The sequence below is a fragment of the Falco cherrug genome, chromosome 13, assembly GCF_023634085.1.
Source record: "Falco cherrug isolate bFalChe1 chromosome 13, bFalChe1.pri, whole genome shotgun sequence".
NCBI classification, from domain to species: domain Eukaryota; kingdom Metazoa; phylum Chordata; class Aves; order Falconiformes; family Falconidae; genus Falco; species Falco cherrug.
This window is the reverse complement of record NC_073709.1, coordinates 6,227,052-6,250,378: the sequence shown is the minus strand read 5'-3', so window position 1 is coordinate 6,250,378 and position 23,327 is coordinate 6,227,052. Positions and strand designations below refer to the sequence as shown.

The window sequence follows — 23,327 nt, the reverse complement described above, 5'->3', positions numbered from 1 at the left end:
TCAAGGAATTTCAAGTGGAAACTTTTTATTGATGATTTTGTCTGTGTTATTATGCAAACAAGATTACAGTAGGCTTCATGGTGTTTTGTCTTACTGTCTGCATATGCAGGATAATGAATCACCGTGAATTTGAGCAAACAGTATTCCATGAATACAGTATTTTGTTCAGTAGTTTGCAGTTTTGTGTATCATGTATCTAACAAAGTTTATGTTCTCTCTTCACCATCCCTCTTTCCCCTTAATATTTCTAACACTGGTTTTAAGATTCCCTCATTTTTTTAGATGTACAAAAGGAAGGGTAGTAGGTGGTTTTTTTGATTGAGTTCCTCTATCAACATGTAACAGAGATCTATGATGTGGGTCCTTCTGATATCAATGAAAAGATGATGTGATCCTGGCTCTGCTGCTTTAAGCTTGATGGATGTTTTCAAATCCCTTTTTCAGAATTATTTCCTTACCAATAGACAGTAATTCTTTCGACAGGCACTGTATGAAGAATGAAAGACAGGGAAGGGATTTAAAATTCTGAAGAATTCAAATCAGTGGTGTTCGCTGCTTTTGCAATACTAACTCCTTTGGAAGTTGCATACATATATATAGTTGTATGACAAGCATATGGAGTCACCTTTCTATGATACTTTACTAGTAGTGTGCAGTCCACAGGTTGAAAACTACCAATTTTGGCTTGAAACAACTACAATGAAAAAACCCAAACAACTTGATTTTTGGAATTCATCTTCAGTGAGGATGGTGAGACTAGGTGTCCAGACTGTCTTGACAGCACAGGTCCTATTGCCTAAATGGCATCCTGCCAGTCTGAATGTATTTTGTTGTTGTTTTGAGTAGAGGAAGAACTGAAAATGCTGTTGTTGTTGTTGCTTCATTGTAGGAGGTTGAGGAGAGGTTTTCTCTTCTTATTAATTGTTTTTGCACTGATAGGCATTCTGTTGAAATAGAAACATTGTACAGGTCTTCTGAATACATGCGTCCAACATCACCTTCCCCCCCCCCCGCCCCCCAGCACACACACACTTATTTAGACCTAGTAGAAAGGGAATTTGTGGTCAAAGTTAAAATTCTAGTTAACTGCAATGCACTTCAGTTTAGTAAGGTGTGTTTTCATTGTGGTGCAGAGAATGGCAGTCACTCTTGGCCCACACAGAGTCAAAATTTAAATCCTAAAGCACTGAACAGTTACTACACTGAAGTAATAGATCATCTTGTAGAATCAATATATCAGTACAAAGAGAAGTGAGTGAGACTGCAAAGAGATGCACCTCTAAAATATTGGGGTCCCAGAGCAGAGTTTGGGAAAGATACGCTTTTAGAAGCTTTTAGCATAAGCAGTGCTGTTTGGAAGTCTTCAGTTTCTTCATAATTTTTAAATTTGTTCAAGTCTGTTATTGTTGCACTGATTCAACAGACTGTTGTTGCTTGGGGCTTACATTTGTATTATTCTGCCTTTCATACCACTGGTAATTTTAATTCTGCTTTTGACCTTTCATATAACCATTGTTGATTCTTACACTGCTGAGTTTCATTTGTTGGCTGGGACACCTGCGTGATGGTTCATGGTCATCCTCCCTGGGCAGTGTCACGTCTAAGGGATCTGCTACATCATGTTTATTTACACATATAAGGCTGCTAGAGGACAGGAGTAGAGTTTGAAGAGTTGTTGACAATGCACAAATTAGGGAGAATCAAGCTAGAGCAGGTTGTCCAGAGAGGTGGTGCAGTCTCCGTTACCGGACATTTTTGAGAACTCATTGCACAGAGTCCTGAGGAACCTTGTCCGATTTCATAGCCGATCCTGCTATAAGCACAAGGTTGGACAGAGACCTCCTGAGCTTCCTGAGTTATCCTATGGTCACATGAATAAAGTGAATATTACCTCTTGGAAACTCCGCTCAAAGAAGTGCATCAGGAGCCGAAGAAGGTGGTATTCACAGAGAATCTGCACAAAGCAACAGAAGGGCAACTGGGAAATAAAAAAGGAGAATTCGAGGCTGAATCTGCCCATCTGATTCTTATCTCAGATCACACCTTGCAGCCACTCCTACATATGCTATGTGATCAATAATTGCTAATGAACTCAAGCGTTTGTACTAAAAGCTCCCTCTGATTTCTGGAATTATTCCTTCTGTTCCTCAGCTTTCTCATGTTCAGCCTATGTCTCCTAAACTAAGGGGTATGCTTTAAATAAGGGGGCAGTCCTCAGGGAAAGGGTTTGTGATTCCGTAAGACCAAGTATGTCTTTTATTTTGTGTTTTTTAAAAAGGATAACTGGATTAATGGAATTTTATGTTTTGTTTTAATTTACATGTCAAATCAGTTTTCATATAGCATCCCTCCTTTTTCCCTTTCTTTCCTTTTTCCCTCTCTTTTCCTTTTTCGTCTTTCTTTTCCTTTTTCCTTTTTGTCTTTCTTTTCCTTTCTTTTTTAATTTTTCTGGTAGATAACTGTTAGTTGCACTTGACTTAGTCTTTTTTCTAGTTGTAGAGTTAATAGCAAGTTTCGATGTGTGTTTAATGCAGCCTGATTTTTTTTTTTTTAGTCAGATAGGATTTGAGGTGAATTGCAAAGTGATGTCTTACAAATAAAAACAAGCTCCAATTCTATCTTTCCACTTATAAAGCAAAAACTAAATTTAAATCCTAATATTTCCTTTTTTCCCTGAGTTTATAAAACATTTTTCCTTGTGCTAAGTCTCTCAGATTGTTGGGAGTTTTTAGCCTGAATTTCACTTGCCTTTTTCTTTTTTTTTTTTCCCCTCTCTTCTTCCTGGGCATGGCTGGTGACCTATAGCGTGCTGCTTGGCTGCTGGTAAAACAGGAAATGAGGTGAGTAATTTCTTTTGGCAACTCTCATACCACTTCTATTAGAGAGTTCTCCAGATTTAGAGAAAGGAGAGATACTCTTACTGTAACTTTTTTCCAACATAGTAGAAATGAGAAACCACTTAATGCAGTGGACCTGCTGAGACACATACGTTAAGAGAAACTTTTAGCCAAGCAATTAATGCTATATTTTCAAGGTCAGGACAGTTGGTTTCATATAAAGGTACTTCTGCTAACAGTTGTAGAAGATATAGACTCACTTCTATGTCCTTGGCGAAGATTTTAACTTACTTTGTACCTTCAAAACTAATCATAAGGTAATCCAGAACTGGGATGTGCTGTCATTTTATTTGTTGGGGTTTTTAAAATTATCTTTTATTGTCCATAATTTTTGTGGTCTGTTTGTCTCTCTTATATGGACACCGTTTGTCTATATAAATGTTGAGCAGACGAGAAACTGATTATATAGTCTTATCCAGTTTCCCAGTTTACTTGATGCTTATGTAGGATAAGATGGCAGCTGGTTTTTGTGTGGTTTTTTGTTTCTTTGGGTTTTTACCTGGTTTGACCTTAATTGGGGTTTCTTATATCTTTTGCCTCATAGTGTGATTATAGCTAGGACATGGTGTTTCAGCTCGGAGTGCAGGCTGTCTGTCCAACTGTACAGCTTTGAGTTAACTTAGTGGTCCTGAGAGATGCCACAATGCCATCTGTGAGCTAGAATCTTCTCATACATGGAAAACGTAATGAAGTACAGACCTCTTCATTTTGCCACCGTATCAGATTTAGCTTACATCAATAGTGACTGAAAATTGTTAGTCAGGTAACGGTGAAAAGTCAGCAGCGTAGCAAGAAAGATATTAGTGCTGTGGGTACAAGTTAGTTTTGACTCTTCTGGTTTTTATCCCTCCGTGTTTTGAAATCAGCTTACATGCTTGAGTCTTTGTCTGCTCTAGGATGCCTCCCACCCCTGGCCAAATGCAAACATATTAGAGACATTCTGAATGGAAGAATTGTCTTCGTGCTCAGGAGGAAAGAAATCCACTTGTCTCAGGGTTAGTTGCGGATACTGAAATAGTCTTTGGTGGAAGCCGTCTTGGCTGAAAGTACCATTTCAAGATACTCATAGAAAGCTAGACTAAATAATGATGAATCACTTCCTACTTTGAGACTAATTTTAAAGTAATTGTTTCATTAACTTGCTTGAGAGAGAATGAGGCACTGTAGGGCAAATACTGTCCACAGAGCCTACCATTGGTGCCATTTGTATAGGAGGACGTGCGCTTTGCTCTGTGAGTTTGCAGCAAGTGGTTTGAAATCATATGCTGGCACCCTTCACAGGCATCTGCTCCTTTTAACTTCTCTCCACAGGCAATGACACAGGAGTCAAGGCCTTGCCTTGTACCTACAGAGGTAGCTGAGCCTGTCCCAACAAGATCAATTGAGATTGTCATCTCAGCTTTTCTGTCTGGGAATTTGTGCCCACTGGAGTTTACACCCTCCTTTAGTGAAGGACTAGAACGCCCTTTTAACAATAAAAATAAGTCTAACAAGATATTTTTTGCATATTTTTTTTAAACAAAGGGCAAAACAAGGTATCACTTAGTGTGGAAGCTGTCCAGGAGGCTCCTTGGCAAGTAGTACAGGTGCTGCCCTGCAGGATCCAGATGCTCAGTTTACTTAAGCTGAACTAGATGTGGCTTTACTATCAGAAGGATCTTGCCTTCATCTGCACATACCTTCTGTCTTTCTTATGTTAACGTAAGTGCTTATTTGACTGGGACAGCTGATAGCTCACCGAGCAGGCTGAAAAACAAAACCTTTAAAACCTTTTTTGGTGGATTAGCATTTGCTTTAAATGGGATCAGTGGGCTGGTATTACTTACCATGCTGTGTAGTGTCAGCGTGCAGGTGCTGGCAGGAATGCACAGTCAGAGGCAGGGAGGAGGCAACCTTGTCCTTCCTGTGCTTGAGCAGACTGTAGCTTAAGTAGCTACACCTTTAGCTACTCCCTGCCAAACTATGGATTTAATGGGAAGCATCTTACTTGGAATCCTGGTCTGGCCTTAACGTTTCCACAACACTTTGTTTATTAATTCAGTACAAAGAGATAGTGCCGTTATAGAGGTCTTGGAACAGCCTTTCATTCTTTCATGCCATGGTCTATATGCTTAGTACTTTTGTATTTTTTTATTTCTGCATTTCTTGTTTACCTGGTGCTAGTTACTTCAGTTTGTCTTGCAATATTATATGTCATGTATCTGTCTTTGACAGACCCTTGTGCAAGTTATTATTTCTTTGTGATTCAGAAATCTGGGCCTTTCCTTGGCAAAGGATGACATTGTTCAACTGAAAGAAGCTTATAAGTGGATTATTCATCCCCAGTTGTCAGAAGAGTTGGGTGTTCCTGCTGATGGAAAGGTGTTGTATAAATAAGAAAACACTTTTTTTCCTCTCTTCTTTTTTTTTATATATGTGTTTGTGTGTGTGTATATATTTATATACTTATATATATATATATGAACAGGAGGGCGGGGAAAGATACTTTTTCCCCTTCATTAACAGACAAACCAGTTGCACTGCTCTTACACTCGCTGTAGGGGGAAGCAGGGGGGAAATTCTTTTAACCAGAGATCTCCCAGTCTCAATACTGAGGGGTCCAATCTTCATTTTTGTATATGTAGATCATCGCATCTTCTGAAACCGTCGTAGTCTTTTGCTAAATCTCTTGCTCTTGGGCTGCCATCCTCCTTTGATCAATGAGGCTTTTTCAGTTTTCTCATTTTCCAGGATCTCAGTTTTCCAGAGGCTAAGGAATGCTCACACATTCCTTCTTTGCCCTCCTATTAACTGCCAACGCTGTTACTGCTCTCTGAGATAAATTGTTCATGTTGTTAGCATGTTAAATTCTATCGATAAAATATATTTCAGGAACATACTGAAAGAGGAAATACCGGTTCTTGTTCACTTTAATGAATGATAGAGATAGGCATGTTGGAACCCGCAATACCTCTAAGTAGGCATTAGAAATGTTTTTTCAAACCCTTTTTCCAACTTTGAGATTCTGACTAACATTCTTAAAATGTTTCCGAAATGCATTGACTGAATGTGACGTTCAGATATTGCCAGACAAATTCAGAAACACCGTCATCGTGAATGTAAAATTTCTGCAAACATGGCTCAAATTCCTGCTGAGGACAAGGCAGTCTGCAGTTTTTACTTGTCATCAGCCATAGGACTGACCCTAGGACTAGAGTCGCTTAGCCTTTATGTTGATTTTTCAACTTCCATAATAATTACAGATTGTCTTTTCCCAGGAGTGCAAATTGAAAGCATCCCTTTTGTGTTAGCGAAGAAAGAAACACTGGGTTACCCAGAAGATGATCCAAGTAGAAACAAACTTCTTGCATACAAAGTTAGCAAAAGCTCTACAACACTTAGGCACTGAGCCACTCCAGACATCATTGTACTATAAAAGTTACTTGTCTAGTGCTCTTTATCTACAAGGCACTTGAATATTAGCCAATCTTTTCAATAGCCCTCTTGAGGTATTCTGGTATCTGAATAACAGAAGTAATGAGTGTTGTTTGCCCAAGGCCAAGGAGGGAATTGAGGGTAGAACTGAGATTACACTAGAGTTTCTGGTCTAGCTGTCAGTCTACTAGGACATGTTGCCTTTCTTTGCCCCAAGGCCATCCAGTCATTGCAAACGAAGCCCCTGACAAAATTTTACAGTGGTGACTATTACAGGGTTTTTATCTTTATTCCACGCTATGCACTGCTCTCCCAGAAGGTTTGTGAAGTTTGGTGACCGTAATAGGCTTTGAGCGTACACTGTCTGACTCAGTTCCCCCTGTGCGAAATGGGGCCGCTATCTATGATGTGTAGGTCACTCATGTGTTTGAAGTGCTCTCAGATAGTCTTCGGTTACTTCAGAAATGCAAATGCTATTATGGCACATTTTGATGTTTTTAGGTGATGTTGTAGAGTAAATGGGTTTCTTTCTCTTTTGTCTACCTCTTGACTGTTTTCCTAATGCTACAATAAGGGTGCTTGAGAATATCCTCCCTGTTCCTTTAAAAAACCTATTACCTCCTTTTTTTTTTTTTATTTTTGATTTAGAGTTTGTTTGAAGTTAGCGTGGTCTTTGCTCACCCAGAAACAGACGAGGAGTGCCATTTCCTGTAAGTTTTTATATAAATAACAAAAGATCTTATCTAAATATTGTGCAACATTGTTGGTTTGGATTTGCTACAGATGAGAATATGCAGTGTTTATAAACTAGAATGGGGCCTGCATCTAAACTTCCTCGTATTCAGTTACAGTTGTGGAGCTTAAAGTTACACCATCTCTAGTTCCATGCTTTAAAGCCAATGAACAAAGTCATCCAGAATTTTGATTTGAACTGGAAGGAGAACATTCAGATAAATTGTTCAATTTCAGCCCTTTTCAAAGTCACTACCCTCTTCAATATAGCCGTATCATTTAAAAAATAGATTAAAACCAGGTAGTTGCAGGTGAGGGAATCGTTTTGAGGTCGTGCCTAGGTTTTCCTGTTCTTATAGGAAACATGGATGGGAGGGAAGGCTTTGAAGTGCATTAATCCAACTTAGCTGGTTGATTAAAATAAGCAGAAGTTCCCTGGCTACCACATGTCGTTTTTGGCCTAGCCCAGTAGGGCATTTGCTATACAAACAGAAGCAAAATATTTCTGTGAATTTTGCTGCCATTTAATCTGATTTCTCAAAATCTAGCTGTAGTATATTCTGGATAATTAGGTTCACTCTTCCTGTTTGCTGATGCTTCCTGGAAAACTTAAGTTTCAGTCAGTTTCATCAGTTGTGCCCCTACTGCAAGTTAAATCTTAGCATAGAAGGAGGCTCAGCATAGTCTTCTGTCTTGCATAGTGAATTCGTCTCTTGAAACTAGAGATTGCCTTTGCAGCCTTTATATATTTCCCTGATTTGACCCCCTCTAGCAATTTGTGATCTGTGTTTGAACCTTTTCGGTTTTCAACAACTGCATCTTCTGTTTGGCTTGGGGGGGGGGGGGGGGCGGGGGGGATGAGGGAGTGACCATGCTTGGTGACAAAGCAGGTATCGGGGAGAATGGATTACCAGTGTTTGCTGAACAGCTTCCCTTTCCAGCTTCTTCAAGACTGGGCAAAACAGGGAGAAAGTAGTAAGGCCAAACTACGATTCTGTATAACAGTACCTGCAATTCTGTACAAACTCAAGTGTCTCTGGATCCTGCACCCTTTTGTTCTTATTTATTTAATGTTACTTGATCAATTCTTGTTTTCTGCAGTGCTTTTCCTTCCTCTGAAACCTCTCGGCTCTTATTTTCAGCTCATCCTTCCATCCTTTTTGTGACATTTCAAAAATATTGATGTCGAGCATGTTATGGTGCCAATGTTAGCGCTCCAAGCAGAATAGTTAGAGGTGAAAGCTGTAAAGAAGTTCCATTCCACGTTCCAACTACTCAGGTTTATTCCATGTGGCCTGACAATATCCTTTTACTTGCCTTCTCTTTGTGGCATACTTAAACAGCAATTAAGGTTTTAGACATTTTTCTGAAGTAACAGCGTATTACCTAATTTAATTACATAGTAGTTTGTCAGGCGTCAAGGCATTCTGCATATGTGAATGGCTGGCTCTGGGCATATTCTGAGGCAATGGTTTGGTTTCAATGTAAATATGGTAAGTTTGGCAATTGTCACAGCTTTAGTAATGACAGTCATGCTCTTTGTGGAAACAAAGTAGGACCATGCGTCAACCTGGAGAAGTCCTCCAGGTATGTTTTGGGGTGGGATTTCCAGGTATGGCGTCTGCAATTTCTCATCTTTCAAGCTGTTTTTACTCAATTATGTGTAGGCAAGTGTGCTAAAATGACTCTTCGTTTGGCCTGGAAGATTGAATTGGCTTTTGTTAGTTTATATTTGGAGATTTATGTTTAAAGGTATGGTGGTACTGAAATTCCAGAAGAGGGAATTTGCGATGCTTTGTGTCACAAACTGGCCATGCAAGTTGCTTGTATAGAAACAGCAAGAGATCAGACCTGCTTCCTTATAGTCTGAAATAGTCACAGAGGTGTTGAAAAGCATCAGCAAGAAATGATAAATAGTCTTGCAGGCTAGAAATCATCTTTAACTGCATACATAGAAATCCACTAATAGGAACAGCGACTTCCTCTACAGTACTCAGAAAAAGTATTTCACTGACTTGGCTTTCACTTTCATGAAACAACCAATAGTTTCCTTTTGAAGAGGCAGAGCGCAAATGGTATTGAACACCCGGGGTGACTTTTCCTGTAGTAAATTGAATTTTCCTATCCAGAAGCAGCAATTTGAATCTCTAGTTTGTAGTATGCATTGTCTAAGAACAGCAAGTGCAGATTTCGGGATGTCAGCAAGTCTTGCACAGAACTTCAACATAAATCATGACCTTTATTGAGAAAGATTGGAAAGGACTGAAAGCTAAACTTCTCGTGCGCTTTTCCATCCTATCTCAAAGCTGAGACACATTTGTGTTGGCCAGACCAAAAGAGGCTTACACAGCTTTGTCCATATTTTTTCTCTAGATCAAGCAACGCACGCCTTCTGCCATTTGTGGTTTAGGATAAAGTTAATTTTAAACTCTGCTCTGTGCTAGGTTGTGGAAGTGAGATACTGGACATATTGATAGAAAGTCCATGTACATGCTATGCTTCTAAGTCTGTCTGCCTGTTTGTTTAATTTTTCTGAAAGAGTATCAGCTAATTTTCATTTCTGTGTTTAGAGCCACAGCTTGTCCTGAGTGTTTCAAACGAGCGAAGAACAAACAGGTAGGACCTCATCATTGTTGTATTTCTTTTCTGGCATTCAGATTTTCACAGCAGTAGCTACAACAAAGAACTTATCTGGGTATTCAGTCAGTGTTTAATGTCTGGTTTTCCTTCATGAAAAATCTCTCTAGTTTTCAATTGTCTGAAAATAAAGTTGTCTCCTTTATTCACTTAACATTTCTTTGCTTAGGAATACTAAGAGCTTGGTGCTTTTCTTTAGGTCATTCATTTTCCAGACTGTCTAAAGGCCATAATTTTAGGAATGTTCTCTGTAAATACCTCCCTTAAGATCTAGGAATTTGATTGTCATGCATTAAAAGGAGCATAAAGGATGATCCTCAAGCTCTCCATGGGTGAAACAGTTCAGATAAGTCACATTGTGAAGATGAGACTCCGCAGCCAAAAGAGAAATGATCACACTGCAGTTTTCATGTTCTCTGATCTGAATGAAAGACACAATACGTGCAGGATGGTTTTATCCTGTCTACCTCTGGAGGAGGGGAGGAAAAAAAAGGGACCTTGCTACTTGTTGCAGACCCTGAGCACGCACACAATCATTGATGGAAAAGAGGACATGTAAGAATAAAAAAACAGTCGGAGAGAAACTGATATAAGTAGGACAGTTGATGTGATCAGAGGGAGAACAAGTAACTTCTATCAGAAGCCTATGCAAGGCATTTTATTCTTTCTGGTGAAGTGTCTACCGACATTTGGCAGAGGCAGTCTGACCCAGAAATTCTGCCTACTCTACTCCACCTGACCAATAAATGCAAGTCTTTTTTTAGAAGAATTGCATTGTTATAACTCACTGCTTGCTGCATTGCTTTCCTTTAAAAGGGGGGAAATCCCACATAAGGAGCTAAACCAGCAGGGTCTGGCTGTTAAAACCACACAGGTAACAAGATGTAGGGGAATCTAAAGGAAAGAATACCGGCTCTGAAGAGCTGTCAGAGGTTTATCCTTACAAAGAAGCTGTGCTTGAAGCTAGCTTCAAGGGCTGTGTTAATCAGAGAAGTATTATAAAAACTGGGTTCTGAGTGAAAATTTCTGTCATCTGCTGTAGATAGTTATTTAAACCTGCTGCTAGTTTAAGGGATTTCCAGTTCATCTGTTCTAAGAGGAAGGGAAGCACTATTATCTCTAATTTATGCTAAGAAGGAGAAAGAGCAGCTTTCCTGAAGGCAGCCAGGAACTGTGTGTTAGAGCAAAGACTTGAATTGTCCCAAACAACAATCCAGTATTTTTCAGGTTTTTTTCCAAAGCCTCAATCCACTTTGCCAAAAAGACATCATTAAATTGGAAATTCGGCAGATGGCCATCGAGACAGTCAGGGTGCTGGAGCACAGGCCCTAGGAGGAGGGGCTGGGGAACCTGGACTTCTTCAGCTTGGAGAAGAGGTGGCTTTCAGGAGGGCTGAAGTGCTTTTCCCCCTGGTACCAAGGTTTTTCAGAACAGAGAGCCAGGCTGTTAATCACAGGGCACGGTGAAAGGATGAGAGACAGCGGAAATAAGTTGAAATGAGAGGTTCGGTGTAGATATAAGAAAAAACTTTTTACCATGAGACAGTTGGACAGTGGAGCAGGCTATGAAGGGAGGGTGTGCAAGCTCCATCCATGGAAGATTTCAAGACCTGACTGGGTAAAACCCTGGGTAATACGGTTTGATCTCATAACTGACCATGCTTAGATTAGCATGTTCATTTAGAGACCTACTCTCCTTAGCCTTCCTAAAGTAGGATTCCACCTCACATGTTACAGTTGCTTCTCCTGTTCCAGGAACCTAAATTCCATGTTTTCTACCTTAACCTCACTTGATTTATCGACAGCAGCACCTGTCTGCATAGAGGATGGTAGTCATGGCTCCTGCCACTACTGTATTATTATTACTACTTCTACTGTCGGTTCACCCTTGTGAATTGATGCAGCTTGGGAGTCTGAAGTTGCTTGCCTTCCACAGTTTTGGAGCTGCCAAGCCCTACCGTTCAGAGCCCTTACTTCTGAGTATGAATGAACCTTTGAACTTTATAAACAGATACCTACTCAACAGTCTTACTTTCAGAAGAGCTGCCTGCCTGCTGTCGCTGAGATGAAAGCTGGGGCTTGGGCATACTTAACTCTTGAAAATGGGGAGGCTAGCTTAGGTTTCTGTTCATGGGCTTAGGATTCTGGTTTTATTCTATTTTGCAATTTGTACCTGAGCTCCCAAGCACTACTTTTTTGGTTCTTACTTTTGCACGCTTTTGTATATAATCTGAAATAAGACGATATCCCAAAGATACGCTTAGCATTTCTTTCAGCTAACCAAAGGGCAGGCTTAGCAATCGAATATTCTAGGGAGTTCGAGTAGGTTTATTTGGAAGCGTGACAGTAACTTTAGACCTGCTCAAAATCAGTGGTGCTTGGGGTTTTTTTGTGCGAACGGAGTGAGGGAATGTACACTACTGTTTGTACATGTATTCTAGAAACAAAGGGGAAAATCTTAGTTCTACAGCTAAATAACTGCTGTGTTCCAATCTGTCAACTGTATTAGTTGGAATGCTTTCATGTTGTGCCTAAAATTACTTGAATAGGTTTTGGCAAAATTACCTGTTGCTCTTGGTTGCCCTATTAAGGTTAAGATCACTGAATTCTTGCTGATAACAGAGTTGCTTTTAGAAAACACAAAACACAAGTGAAAAAACCTATTGTGAGAAGCATATGGTGTGTATGGTTTAGGGTGGGGTTTTTTCCTTCCTTAGGCATATCCTTTCTTAGCTTCTCTTAGTTCTTGACTCATTTTTTCATTTCACTGTGCAGTCTGTTTTCACTAGAATGGCAGTTATAAAAGCCCTAGAGAAGATAAAAGAAGATGATTTTCTCAAGTAAGTATGTACTGAAACTAGTTCTTAGTATTGTGCTTTTGTATAGAATTAGGATGGGGAGGAAAATACTAGATGGGTAAGTAGTGGTAAGATGTCTATAAAAGAACTTTTAATTGTTTAAATTCTGCTAGTTTATTGGTTAAAATGTGGTTTCTGTTCTTCTGGTAATAGAATGTCATTCTAGATCTTTTAATTAAGGAGTAATCTTTAAATGCTTGATTCACAGAGGATGGAGAACTGGACATGACACAAATGTGGTCTTTTTCCCATTAGTAAAAGTGCTTCTTTGGTTGATTATCTCAGGAGCAGCACAGAGGAGAAATCATGGGTCAGAGAGCTGCAGTTCTGCTCTGTGCTTTCGGCAGTGCATCACTGCAACTCTCTGGGCTGGCGTGGGATTTAGAACAGTTAGAAGTAAAAACAGTTTGGTGTAGTATTGACAATAATTTACATTCAAAAATCTTGATGTACATCCCCAAAACCACAGAAGAGATTTGGAAATCTTGGAACTTCCTTCTGTATTTTGATCCTTACAGTTTGTAAGGCAAGCTTTTCTTTACAAGAAAGACTTTTTCCTGTATTTCCAAAGTGTTAGGAGTTGAGTTTTAAGAAAAGAACAAATGCTGTAATGTGGTAACAATCACAAGCAGGGGGAAGACTTCAACAGACACTTTCTCTGTGGTTCACTGTGCTTAATTGCCCTAAGTCTTTGCAGCTCTTTTCTTTGATTCCCAGCAAAGATGTGGTAATAGATCCTGAAGACGGTTTTCATGTGGCATTGAGTTTTGGTTTTGCTAGAGCAATAGCACGGTACCTATGGTATCTTATTAGCCCATTTTGGAGTGTTCTACTTCAGTAATGTTCAATGACAGACTGACAAACATATTTGCAATGCAGTGTTCTTGATTTGGTTAACATTTATCCATTTCTTGGTGTTCCAGCTTTTAATGTGAATGCTGATTTTATGCTGTAGCTGTGTTTTGTGCAACTGAAGTTGTCATCTTTCATGCCATTATCGCTATGGTGATGCTCCATCATGTTCTGGTATTACTAGTAATTTTATTTTTTTTTTATACAGGCATTTTCCGTGTCCCCCAGGTGATGCTCCATCATGTTCTGGTATTACTAGTAATTTTATTATTTTTTTTTATACAGGCATTTTCCATGTCCCCCAGGTTCACCAAAGAACCTCTGTGTTGCTGTGGAAATTCAGTGCAATAATGGTGCAGTTTTTGTGGCCGGTAAAGTGATCCATTTATTTGCTGCTGTGTTGTCTTAAACATAACTTCATAATACTGCCACGAGACCCAGAAGATTCTTGCTGTTTGTTGATCCCTGTAGTTAAGTGTAAGGAGCAGTGAAGAAACAAATCTGGCTCTGTCCAAGAGTGGACTTTTTTGAAAAGGGAAGAAAATATACTTGGCCTTTGCTGAAGACATGATTTTGTCAAAAGCTAGAAATTACAGATCAACAAGCTAAAATCGAAACTATTTGCCTGCTTTTAGATTGTGAATTTAAACTTGGAGATAGTGGGTGGTGGAATATGGTTGAAGAGGAGTGGAATCTGCAGACAGCTGTATCAGGGCCCGCGTAGGGTTCCCATGCTGGGAGCTGCAGGAGGGGCATGCGGCACTTCGGCTGCTCCCAGTGTGCGCGCACACATACCTTCTGGATATTTAAGGAGATTCTGCTTTTCCTTGCCGTTGGTGGGTTGTTTTTTTTGCTTTGACAGATGGAACAGTTGTCTATTCTAGAGACAGCCCAGGGTGATGTGAAGATTTAAAGAAACTTCCTTTGTGCCCCTGCTTATTACAGGGGCTTATCCAGAAGCAGTTTATGAAACGAAGAGTTTTGCCATGTCGTCAAAGCTTGCTCTCTTCTTTGGAAAACGCTTATCCCTGCAAAACTTGCAGTTGTAACATGTCCTTCGTAATAAGCACGTGGTTTGGGAAAGGCACTTCCCTGCTGGCAGTGCTGTTCACTTGCTTGAATTTTGATCTGGATTCAGGGGTTTTCACCATCTGATTTATCTGCATATTATTTCATCCAAAACTACCTCTCTTAATGGGATTAATAAAGGTTAAATTTTGGAGTTTAGCTCTTTCCAGTCCCGTCATCGTCCCCCTCCAAGATAACATCTGAAAAAACTGGGTGAGACAGCTAGCATAACAGCCCTTGGTGTCCTTGAGTTGAGGTGATTCAACTTTTTTATCACCTGCCGGGAAGAGTATCTACCCTTCCCCCAGTCTTGTTTAAATATTTGCAAGGAGATTATATTTTAAAAAACTCTGCAATTTAAATTCAGCATACTAAGTTTGAAAGGATGGTACGAATCCTGAATAAAGGAAAACATAAAATGAAAAGACAAAAGGCAAAAGTGAATGTTCTCATGGCAGGCTAGTTGATACATACCTGCTTCTTATTTTTAATTACTGATTCGAAAGATGTACATTGTCATGAATCCAAGACATCCAGTGTCTTTTAGCCTTTTCCAAATATGCTGTTTTATTTTAGGTCACTTTGTTGGACGGTTTTATCAGAATTCATCTCTATGGAGAGAGAGGGGGTGAGGGGGTAGGGTGGGGGGAGCAGTGTTTAGCTTTCTGCATGTAATTTACTACTGATTATGTAATTTACAGTTTATAGCTTGCTCCAACAAAAAAAAAAAACAAACCACCAAAAAACAGGCAGAATGTTGTCTTTAATTTTTGAAGAATTTCAGAATAGAATTTATTGAGTACAGTGCAATTATTTTGCTACTATTAAATGAGATGGGATCTTAATTTTTAAGCACAGTTTCAGAGCTGGTATTGCCCTCCTGACCTTGTTTATGATGTTTAGTGATCACTTCCCCCCAGCTTTGTTTTTTAAGGGTTTGGGAGAAGATCTCAAACCAAGAAACACCTTCTGGGTTTTTTTTTTTAACCCACTGTTGTTCAGATTAAAAGCTAAAATTATTAGAATAGGGAGATGAGAAAAAAGAATGTTATTTTTCTTTTTCCATTTTATGGAAAGAGAATTTAGCAGTGTGAAGCTGACTTCTGAATGATTAGTCATAGTACTTTCATTATTTGCCCTAGTGAAACACTATTAGTCAGAGTCCCCATTTGTTTGTGTGGATTTTTCTGCAGATCAAAATGCAAGAACGAAACATTGTTAGAAATAGGAAAATGTGATACTGAAAACCAAAAAAAATGAGATGACAGAGGCACGGTATAATATGCGTAGCTACTTTGAAATTTGTTTTATTTTCTATATGCAAGGTTTCAGATTGAAAGTTGTTGTGCAGGGGGATTACTCGTTCTTTATGAAAGAGTTCCTTGTTTTGTGCATATTTCCACTTCTTATAAAACCTGTCAATAAGAAAGCTTATCGTGGTCATCCATGTCAGACTTGTTATAGCAGCCCTGGTGTCACGGGAGGTGGCATGCAGTGTGACATAACTCTAGACAATGACTGCAATCAGTCAGAGGGTGGCAATCTCTTTATCTGGCATCTTTTCAAGGCTCTTGAAATTTGTACCAGTTTATTATTGAGACATTTTGCTCACATGGTTTTCCTCGTAATGAGCCAAAGCATTTTAGTTTGGGTTGCTTTTGATAAACATTCAGCCAATGGCAGAACTTGGATTGAAACCTGAACTGCTTGATACAGGAGGATGTGGGGACTTCTTTGCTTGGGACACACAGGCAGTGGTGAGCAGGCATAGGTTGGACGTGGGAGGCTGGTTCATGACCATGCTGCGATTACAAAAAAATCGTTTTTTCCATTCCGAATTAAGTTGACTCAGACTAGGCACTTGAACCTCGGGGATTTAGTCCCAGCCGTGTCAGGCTATATACAGTTTTGTTTCTGTGGTTACACCTGAAGGTATGGCTGCATCAACAGGCTCTCCAAGTCTACCTTTGAGGTGGCCATCTCGGGTGCTGCGGCTCTCCGAGGTGCTGCAGCATGCGTTTCGTCCTGGTGCTGTAATGCTCTTGCTGTAAAACAAGTTTAAGCCTGTAAATTTATTTTCACAAGGCTCTGGTGACAGTTAAATGCATTGTGCATACTGGAGCTTTTCTCCATTGCTTTAGAATGTTTACGGGTAACATCGTTGTTTTATACAGGAAGATACAACAAATATTCAAGGAATTTACCTCAGACTCCCTGGATTATTGATGGGGAGCGGAAGCTGGAATCTTCAGTGGAAGAACTGATTTCAGAGCATCTAATGGCAGAATTCAAAGCAGATAGTAAGTATCTAGGAGATCTTCTGCCGCATGTATTTTTCATGATTACTAGAATGTTTTTTCTTAGTACCTACTCACTTAATACAAGAGTGTAATGGAAAAAAAAAAGTTTCTTTATCCCTCTCGTATCCTTCCAAGTCAACGCTTGTACATTTTTTTTAGCTGTGATCTGCGAGTAATTAGATGAGTGCTTTGTTTTATGCAGTGTCTTTTATCCTACTAAAATATCTTCTCAGTTGATCAGATGATGCAGATATTATGGTTTTAGATGGTAGTATTTTTGCCTAGCCATACTTGTTATTGGTTGGTAATTCATAAAATTACTTGTAATGAGAAGGTTCTTGCCATCAGCGTTCCGTAATATCTGCCTAGCCTTCAACCCCTTCATGTTTCTTACCTTGATTAATTTATTTTCTTCAGTGCATAAAGTTCCACAAGCTAAATGCTTATCCAGGGATTATCCAGATGAAATAATCACTGCCTATCATTTGTCATCAACTAGACATGGAATTAGAGACATAGAAGGCCCAAGGAAAAATTGCATTAAATATTAGTTTGGAAAAAACAGCTGCTTTCCTCTCCTCTCTGCCCTCCTCCCAGCGAATGATGTGTTAGTCTGAACACTAGGAAAATCCTCAAACTGTGTCTTCAGGCCAGGTGCTATGTGACACCGGAGTTCAGCTTGCAGAATTACCACAGGTAGCTACCAGAAGTGCTTGTGCAGTAATGTTGACAAGAGATATAAATGAATAGAAAGACTATTGCCAGTATAGGTCACGGCAGGCGATCCTTGCCTTTTACTTAGCACTGGGGAAACACATCTAGAGTATTGGATCCAGTTCTGGGCTCCCCAGTACGAGAAAGACATGGAGATACCAAAGCAAATTCAGCAAAGGGCTGTGGAGATGATTAAGGGTCTGGAGCATTACCAACCAAGAAAATTCTTCTAGCATTACCGAAATAGACCTTCATGACCATGGAATAATTTTCTCATGGTTTTGTAGTTGCCATAATATCACCAGAGAAATGGGACATGATAAAACCCAAGGAAATCTTTATGCGTTTCGTATGTTCCCTGTGGAGCAAAAAAGTTTGAAACCATCGTTGTTTTCAGAGACCCTTTGGAACAGAGCTGCAAAGTTACCTCTGATGCAGGGTTTGGTCCCCTATCCTCCTTCAGGCAAAGCGTGAAGGTGGAAGGGGAATAACAAAGGAAACTAAATACCCAATAGTACATTTTTGTAGCTTCAAAAATGGGAAAAAAACCGTAGACACAGAGGTTACTTTTCAGTTTGGACTTGAATTTTCTTCCTCTTTTGTCCAGATGTGTGTGACTAGCAGAAATTTTTCTGGTATCTTAAAAAAAACCATTGAGTGTATTTAGGATAAAAAGTTCTATTTTGGAGGAAGATGACTTGGTTTGATTTTAGTCATAAACTTGAATTATCTGGATAAGAAACGGAAAAAATTAATTAGTAAGTGGAATTCCTTTAGGATGGTATTGCTTTTTTTCTGGACATTTTCAGGTTTGTAGCAGCCTCGTTCAGGCTAAGGAACTAGGAGTGCCTTTCAAGGAACTTGTGTATCTAACACAACAAACAATCACTCCCAGATGTGTTCCTGAAGTACAGGCTTCATTTTATAAAGATAGCTCTTTGAAGTAGATTTGCAAACAAGTTTAGAAGAAAATCGTTCACCTTTTAAAAGCTGTAGAGAGTATTAAAAATGTGAAATAAAATCTTACCTGCCTTGTTCAATTCTGTTATAGGCTTTAATTTTTCTTCCTCTGGAAGAGAAGATGTGGATGTGAGAACATTAGGCAGTGGTAAGACTTGGAATATCCCTTGTGAAACACAGAAAACAAACCAAATGGTTAACTGAAGCTACCCTGATAGATCTTGCTTAATGCTAAGTGCGTAAGTGTGGACTAGGCATGCTTTGAAACTGTATCTCGGAAACATTGTAGTGATATTTATGTATTTATTTGCAAAGACTGAACAGTTTCATAAAACCAGCTGAAAGAGGAGCCCTTTTGTCAGTGTCCTTGGCTGCACAGATGCAGGGAAATGCATAGCTTGTTATTTTATTTTATTTTACTCACTTCCTGTTTTTAAGCCATTTATATCAGACTGATTCCTATCTTGTTTTCTGTTGGGTCCTTCTACTTTGCCTCACTGTCGCTGGGGAGTGGGGAAGCCTTATTTTCTTTTTGAGCTTGGGTCCTTTATAAAAGTCAGTTGCTTTCCAATATACTGAAGCTTCTATAGCCAAATGAGGAGCAGAAAGAAAAAGTAAACATTAACAATGATGCGTTTCAGTCGCTGTCTGATTTGTAGTGTGGTTCTTGGCATCGCTTATACTGGGGATCATCCCTGGCCCTGAGCACAGAAAGTGCAGCTATTGCAACAGATGTTTAGCTGAGGGAGCGGGATTTAACATCATCTTGCACCTGGGCATTGCTGTAGGTGACAGAAAATAAGCTAATTAACTTTTTTTCTTATTTTATTTTTTAATTAGCACAGACTTGTACAAGATGTCTTCTGGGAAGTCATAATTTGCACTTATTGCTGATACTGGGGTTTAGTAGCCAAAAAAGTCCCTTGTTTCTTTCCTTCCATCTGATGCTACATCCCTAAACCCACAAGTCCTATCCCTGTTTGCATAACAGCAGACAGTCTTCACACCTTCCAACCTTACTGCATAAATTCAAACGTTAATTTAGAACAACATGTTTTTATGTTTTATGACTGTGCATGTTGCTAGGAAGGCCCTTTGCAATTGAGCTTGTGAATCCTCGTAGAATACATTTTACTGCTGAGGAAATGAAGAGACTTCAGCAGGTAAATCATTTGCACCTCACGGAACTCATAAAGCATGTGTTTCTTCTCTAACTGAGCAGTTTTGCTAACTGATTCTTTTTTAAATATCACAGACAATTAATAATTCTTCAGACAAAATACAGGTTCGAGATTTACAGCTTGTCACCAGGTCAGTATTTGTCGTCACTGGCAAGGGATTTGAAAGCGGATGCTTTGGGAGTTTTGCAAGCATTCTTGCTTACAGCGTTATATAATTATGCTTATGTTATGTAATTAATTTCTTTTGTTTAGAGAGGCAATTGGTCGTATGAAGGAAGGTGAAGAGGAAAAGACAAAGACCTATAGTGCCTTAATATGGACAGACAAAGCCATACAGAAAGAAGATATTGCATTGCTGGATGATATCAAGGTATCTGTAGGTCTTATTGCTAGTTTATATAGTGCCCGTCCTGGTACCCTAGGGGAGAGTTAATATACATGCACCACCCGTGGACATACCTCTTTCTCTGTGTCTGGGGGGTTTTCATCAGGGTTTCTCTGGCTGTGGGGACTTTCATACCTCCCTTCCCCTTTCTCACCCCTTCCTTACTTCACCATTGTCATCCTAGCAATATAGCTAGCTGGCTGTTAGCCAAGACAACAAATCATTGTATAACGTTGACCTTCCAGTAAACCAAATAATAAAAAGTAGCAAATGGGAGAGGAGGAAGTCTGGCCGCTGCACCACCTTGGATAGCTTTGCAGAAGTGAAAGGAGCGGAGAAGGTCTTTTGTTCTGCAAGCTCTAAAGCCATTCTTCCACAGCTGCAGCCATTAGGAACTTGAAATATCTATGGAAAATAATGCAAAGAGGCCTTACAAAGTGCTCAGTGTTACAAGAATGCTGTGTTAACAAGAACTTTCTCCAAATACCGGTCAGGGAGGTACTGCTGATGGAAAAGCATGTTCGGTTTTTGTTGCGTTGCACCATTTCCTATGGGCCTTGGCCATGAAAGCATTCTCAGAGCAAGGGCTCAAGCGGTGACGGTTCAGGGAGACAACTGTTGTGAAGCTGGGCTTTTTAGCATGCCCACTCACTTCCTGAAAAGTTGCCTTTCAAACTGCTGCATCTCATTTGGGAAAGGGGGTGGGGAAATGAACTTTTTAAAAGACTGTTACTAGATCTAATCTCATTTCAGGGGTTTTTTTCCTCACTTTTATTTCTAGGGGGGTTGGCTGTAGTTTAGACAAAGCGTTTTGTGTGGGGGATTTTTTTTTTTTCTTTTTTTTATTATTGCCCTGAGGCTCTCAGTGAGCTTCTACATGCTGGAGCCATTCCAGCAAAGGACTATGGAGATTTCAAGGTTATTCTTCTGTATCTGTGATTCCATTAGTTTGTGTTCATATGAGGCCTTCTCGCTTAGCCTTTGAGATGGCTGTCCTTTTCTCCTTTGATAAACATGGAAAAAATTAGCCTTGCCTGAAGGAGATTACTCAACTACCATAAAACAGTATAAAAAAAGATGTGATTGGTTAACAATACATATGACTCTTACAGTCTGCGCAGTATGTTGCACACTATCTTCCTTGTTTATTTTGTAACCTCTTGTAACAGGAATTAAAACTTGACCAGAAGACACCTCTCCGGGTTCTTCACAGGAGGCCTCTAGCTGTAAGGTGTCGGATCATCCACACCATGAAATCTGAGTACATAGACGAGCATCATTTTCGCCTGCATCTGAAGACTCAAGCAGGAACGTAACCTTAGATGCTGTTGCACAATGCATTTAGGAAACAGCTTGCTGATTAGAGTGATTCGGGTAATGTGAAGTTTCCTGCTTTTATTGCTGCAGTGTTTCTCACTGCCTGCTCTTCAGCAGTCCTAAGCGGCTGCATAATGTTCGCTTTTATGTCAGAATTTCACATTCAGGCTTTCATTCAAAAAATGAATGTCCGTGTGCGTGTTTTTGTGATGACCGCTCTGATAGTTTTAAAGTATGTGATAACTATAAAAAAGTATTTAAAGATATGCTTAAGCTTTTCCTAATTTAACTGAAAACTTTTCACCTTAGAAAATAAGCTTTTCTGCAATACTTAATGCACTGCAATGCAGACTGGAGATTGCTGCTACTTACAAGTTAACAGTTTTGCCATAAAGTCTCCATGCACTTTGGAATAAAACAGAAGATACAGGTCAATAGTGCAGTTTTGGGCATTAGAGTCAGAAGCCAAGAATTAGGAAGCCTTTTAAAGATGGGTATGGGCTTAACAGGACATTTGCAGCAAATTGGCTTAGTAGAAAAAGACGCTATTTTTGCTTTGGGTGTTTTTCCCCATACCCTTTTTTTGTTCTTTCTTTTTTTCCCCTTTGATTTCTTCACGGTAAAACACACCTTTCCTTAGCCAGTATTTCTAGCTACATTAAAGAATTTGTGCATGGAGACTTTGGAAGAACAAAGCCCAATATTGGCTCCCTACTGAACAGAACCGCTGACATTCTGGAGTTGGATGTGGAAGTAAGTTGTTTGCTATTTATCTTTCCTGGAAATTAGTAAGGTAGGTGCATTTGTGAGATGCTTTCAGTAGAATTGCTCTAACTGAATCAACATTCCTTACCACAGTTAATAGAAAAATTAGTGTTAATGCAAAAACAGTGGTTTGTACCACACTGCCACATGTGGCAGGCTTCCTCTGCTGAATTCTGGTCGGGGAGGGATGGGAGGACGTACCATGAATTGATGACGTGATTAGCGCCTGCTGGAACAGACCTTAGCAATGTTACATGTACCACGTAATTTCTTTTCAAAACAGGGTCAGATGAAAAGTAGGAGAGATGTTACGTCCTCTTTCAACGCTGGTTCATACACAGCAAGAAATTGTGTCTGTTCACTTGCTGGAGTCTAGATGTAAAACCAAAATTTGTTGTGGTTAAAAAGACTGTAGGTAGAGATACAGATTTAATATCCAACCTAGTGGTTTGGCAAGATCCATTTAAAACATGCGTTTTCTTTTCAAGTAGCCAGTGATCAGCATGCTTGTTCTCATGTATTTCTGGAAAGCTGCCCACATGTTAAATTTTGCAGAACAGCCTTGCATTTTTTTTTTTTTTATCTCTTTAGTAGGACAATACGGAAAGAGAGCTCGCAGAGGGCACCTCAGTTCTGAAAGCAAGAAGCCTGGCTTGGGGCTCGGGCTGATAAGCATCGCTCTTGTACGGATAGGTGTCACTACAGTTATCGGACATAGCTATGAAAGACGTCTAGGGACTTGAAAATAATTAGTCATCTTGCTAATAACGCATTTTAGATCAGCCTAAGAGCCTAATCCTTTGATGAAGTTGTAGATTAGCCAAGGAGTAGGTATGATTAATGTAGGCAGTCTTGAAGCCAAGGCATTTAACGTGTTGTGTGGCGATCCCTGTGTTGTGATTGCAAATGGTGATAGCTGTGGCAGTGTAGGGTGTGCTGCCTTTGGAAGAGGGTGAGCAACAAGTTCATGCCCAAAGGGAACTGGAGATGCAGCCTCAGGGAGGCCAGGGAAGAAAGATACAATTCAAGTTGCAGTAATTATCATGCCTGCTTCTACTAAAGTGTCAGGCGTGTTTTGTCCCTCAGGAAGCAGATTTGGGGACAGGCGGTGGTTTTCTACTCGAGCCTTGCGTGCACTGCTCAATACCTGAATATTCCCGTGCTTGTTTGTTTTCACATCATAACGGCCCACCTGCAGGATGGGTAGATGAAGATGGTTCATATTTCTACTTAACAGTTCTGGACACT

The 23,327-nt window shown here is 39.7% G+C and overlaps 1 protein-coding gene across 1 annotated transcript in view; it reads left to right on the top strand.

Moving 5' to 3' along the window:
• The window catches only part of PUS10 (pseudouridine synthase 10), a 36,702-nt gene that overhangs the window by 9,923 nt on the left and 3,452 nt on the right, over window positions 1–23,327 (top strand). Inside the window, exons 5-17 of the mRNA XM_055726163.1 lie at window positions 2,806–2,840; window positions 5,147–5,258; window positions 6,960–7,021; window positions 9,614–9,659; window positions 12,455–12,519; window positions 13,675–13,760; window positions 16,632–16,757; window positions 18,523–18,579; window positions 19,518–19,594; window positions 19,687–19,742; window positions 19,865–19,982; window positions 21,167–21,309; window positions 21,968–22,067. Of these exons, the coding sequence (XP_055582138.1) occupies window positions 2,806–2,840; window positions 5,147–5,258; window positions 6,960–7,021; window positions 9,614–9,659; window positions 12,455–12,519; window positions 13,675–13,760; window positions 16,632–16,757; window positions 18,523–18,579; window positions 19,518–19,594; window positions 19,687–19,742; window positions 19,865–19,982; window positions 21,167–21,309; window positions 21,968–22,067 (1,083 nt within the window). The remainder of the gene's footprint in view (window positions 1–2,805; window positions 2,841–5,146; window positions 5,259–6,959; window positions 7,022–9,613; window positions 9,660–12,454; window positions 12,520–13,674; window positions 13,761–16,631; window positions 16,758–18,522; window positions 18,580–19,517; window positions 19,595–19,686; window positions 19,743–19,864; window positions 19,983–21,166; window positions 21,310–21,967; window positions 22,068–23,327) is intronic.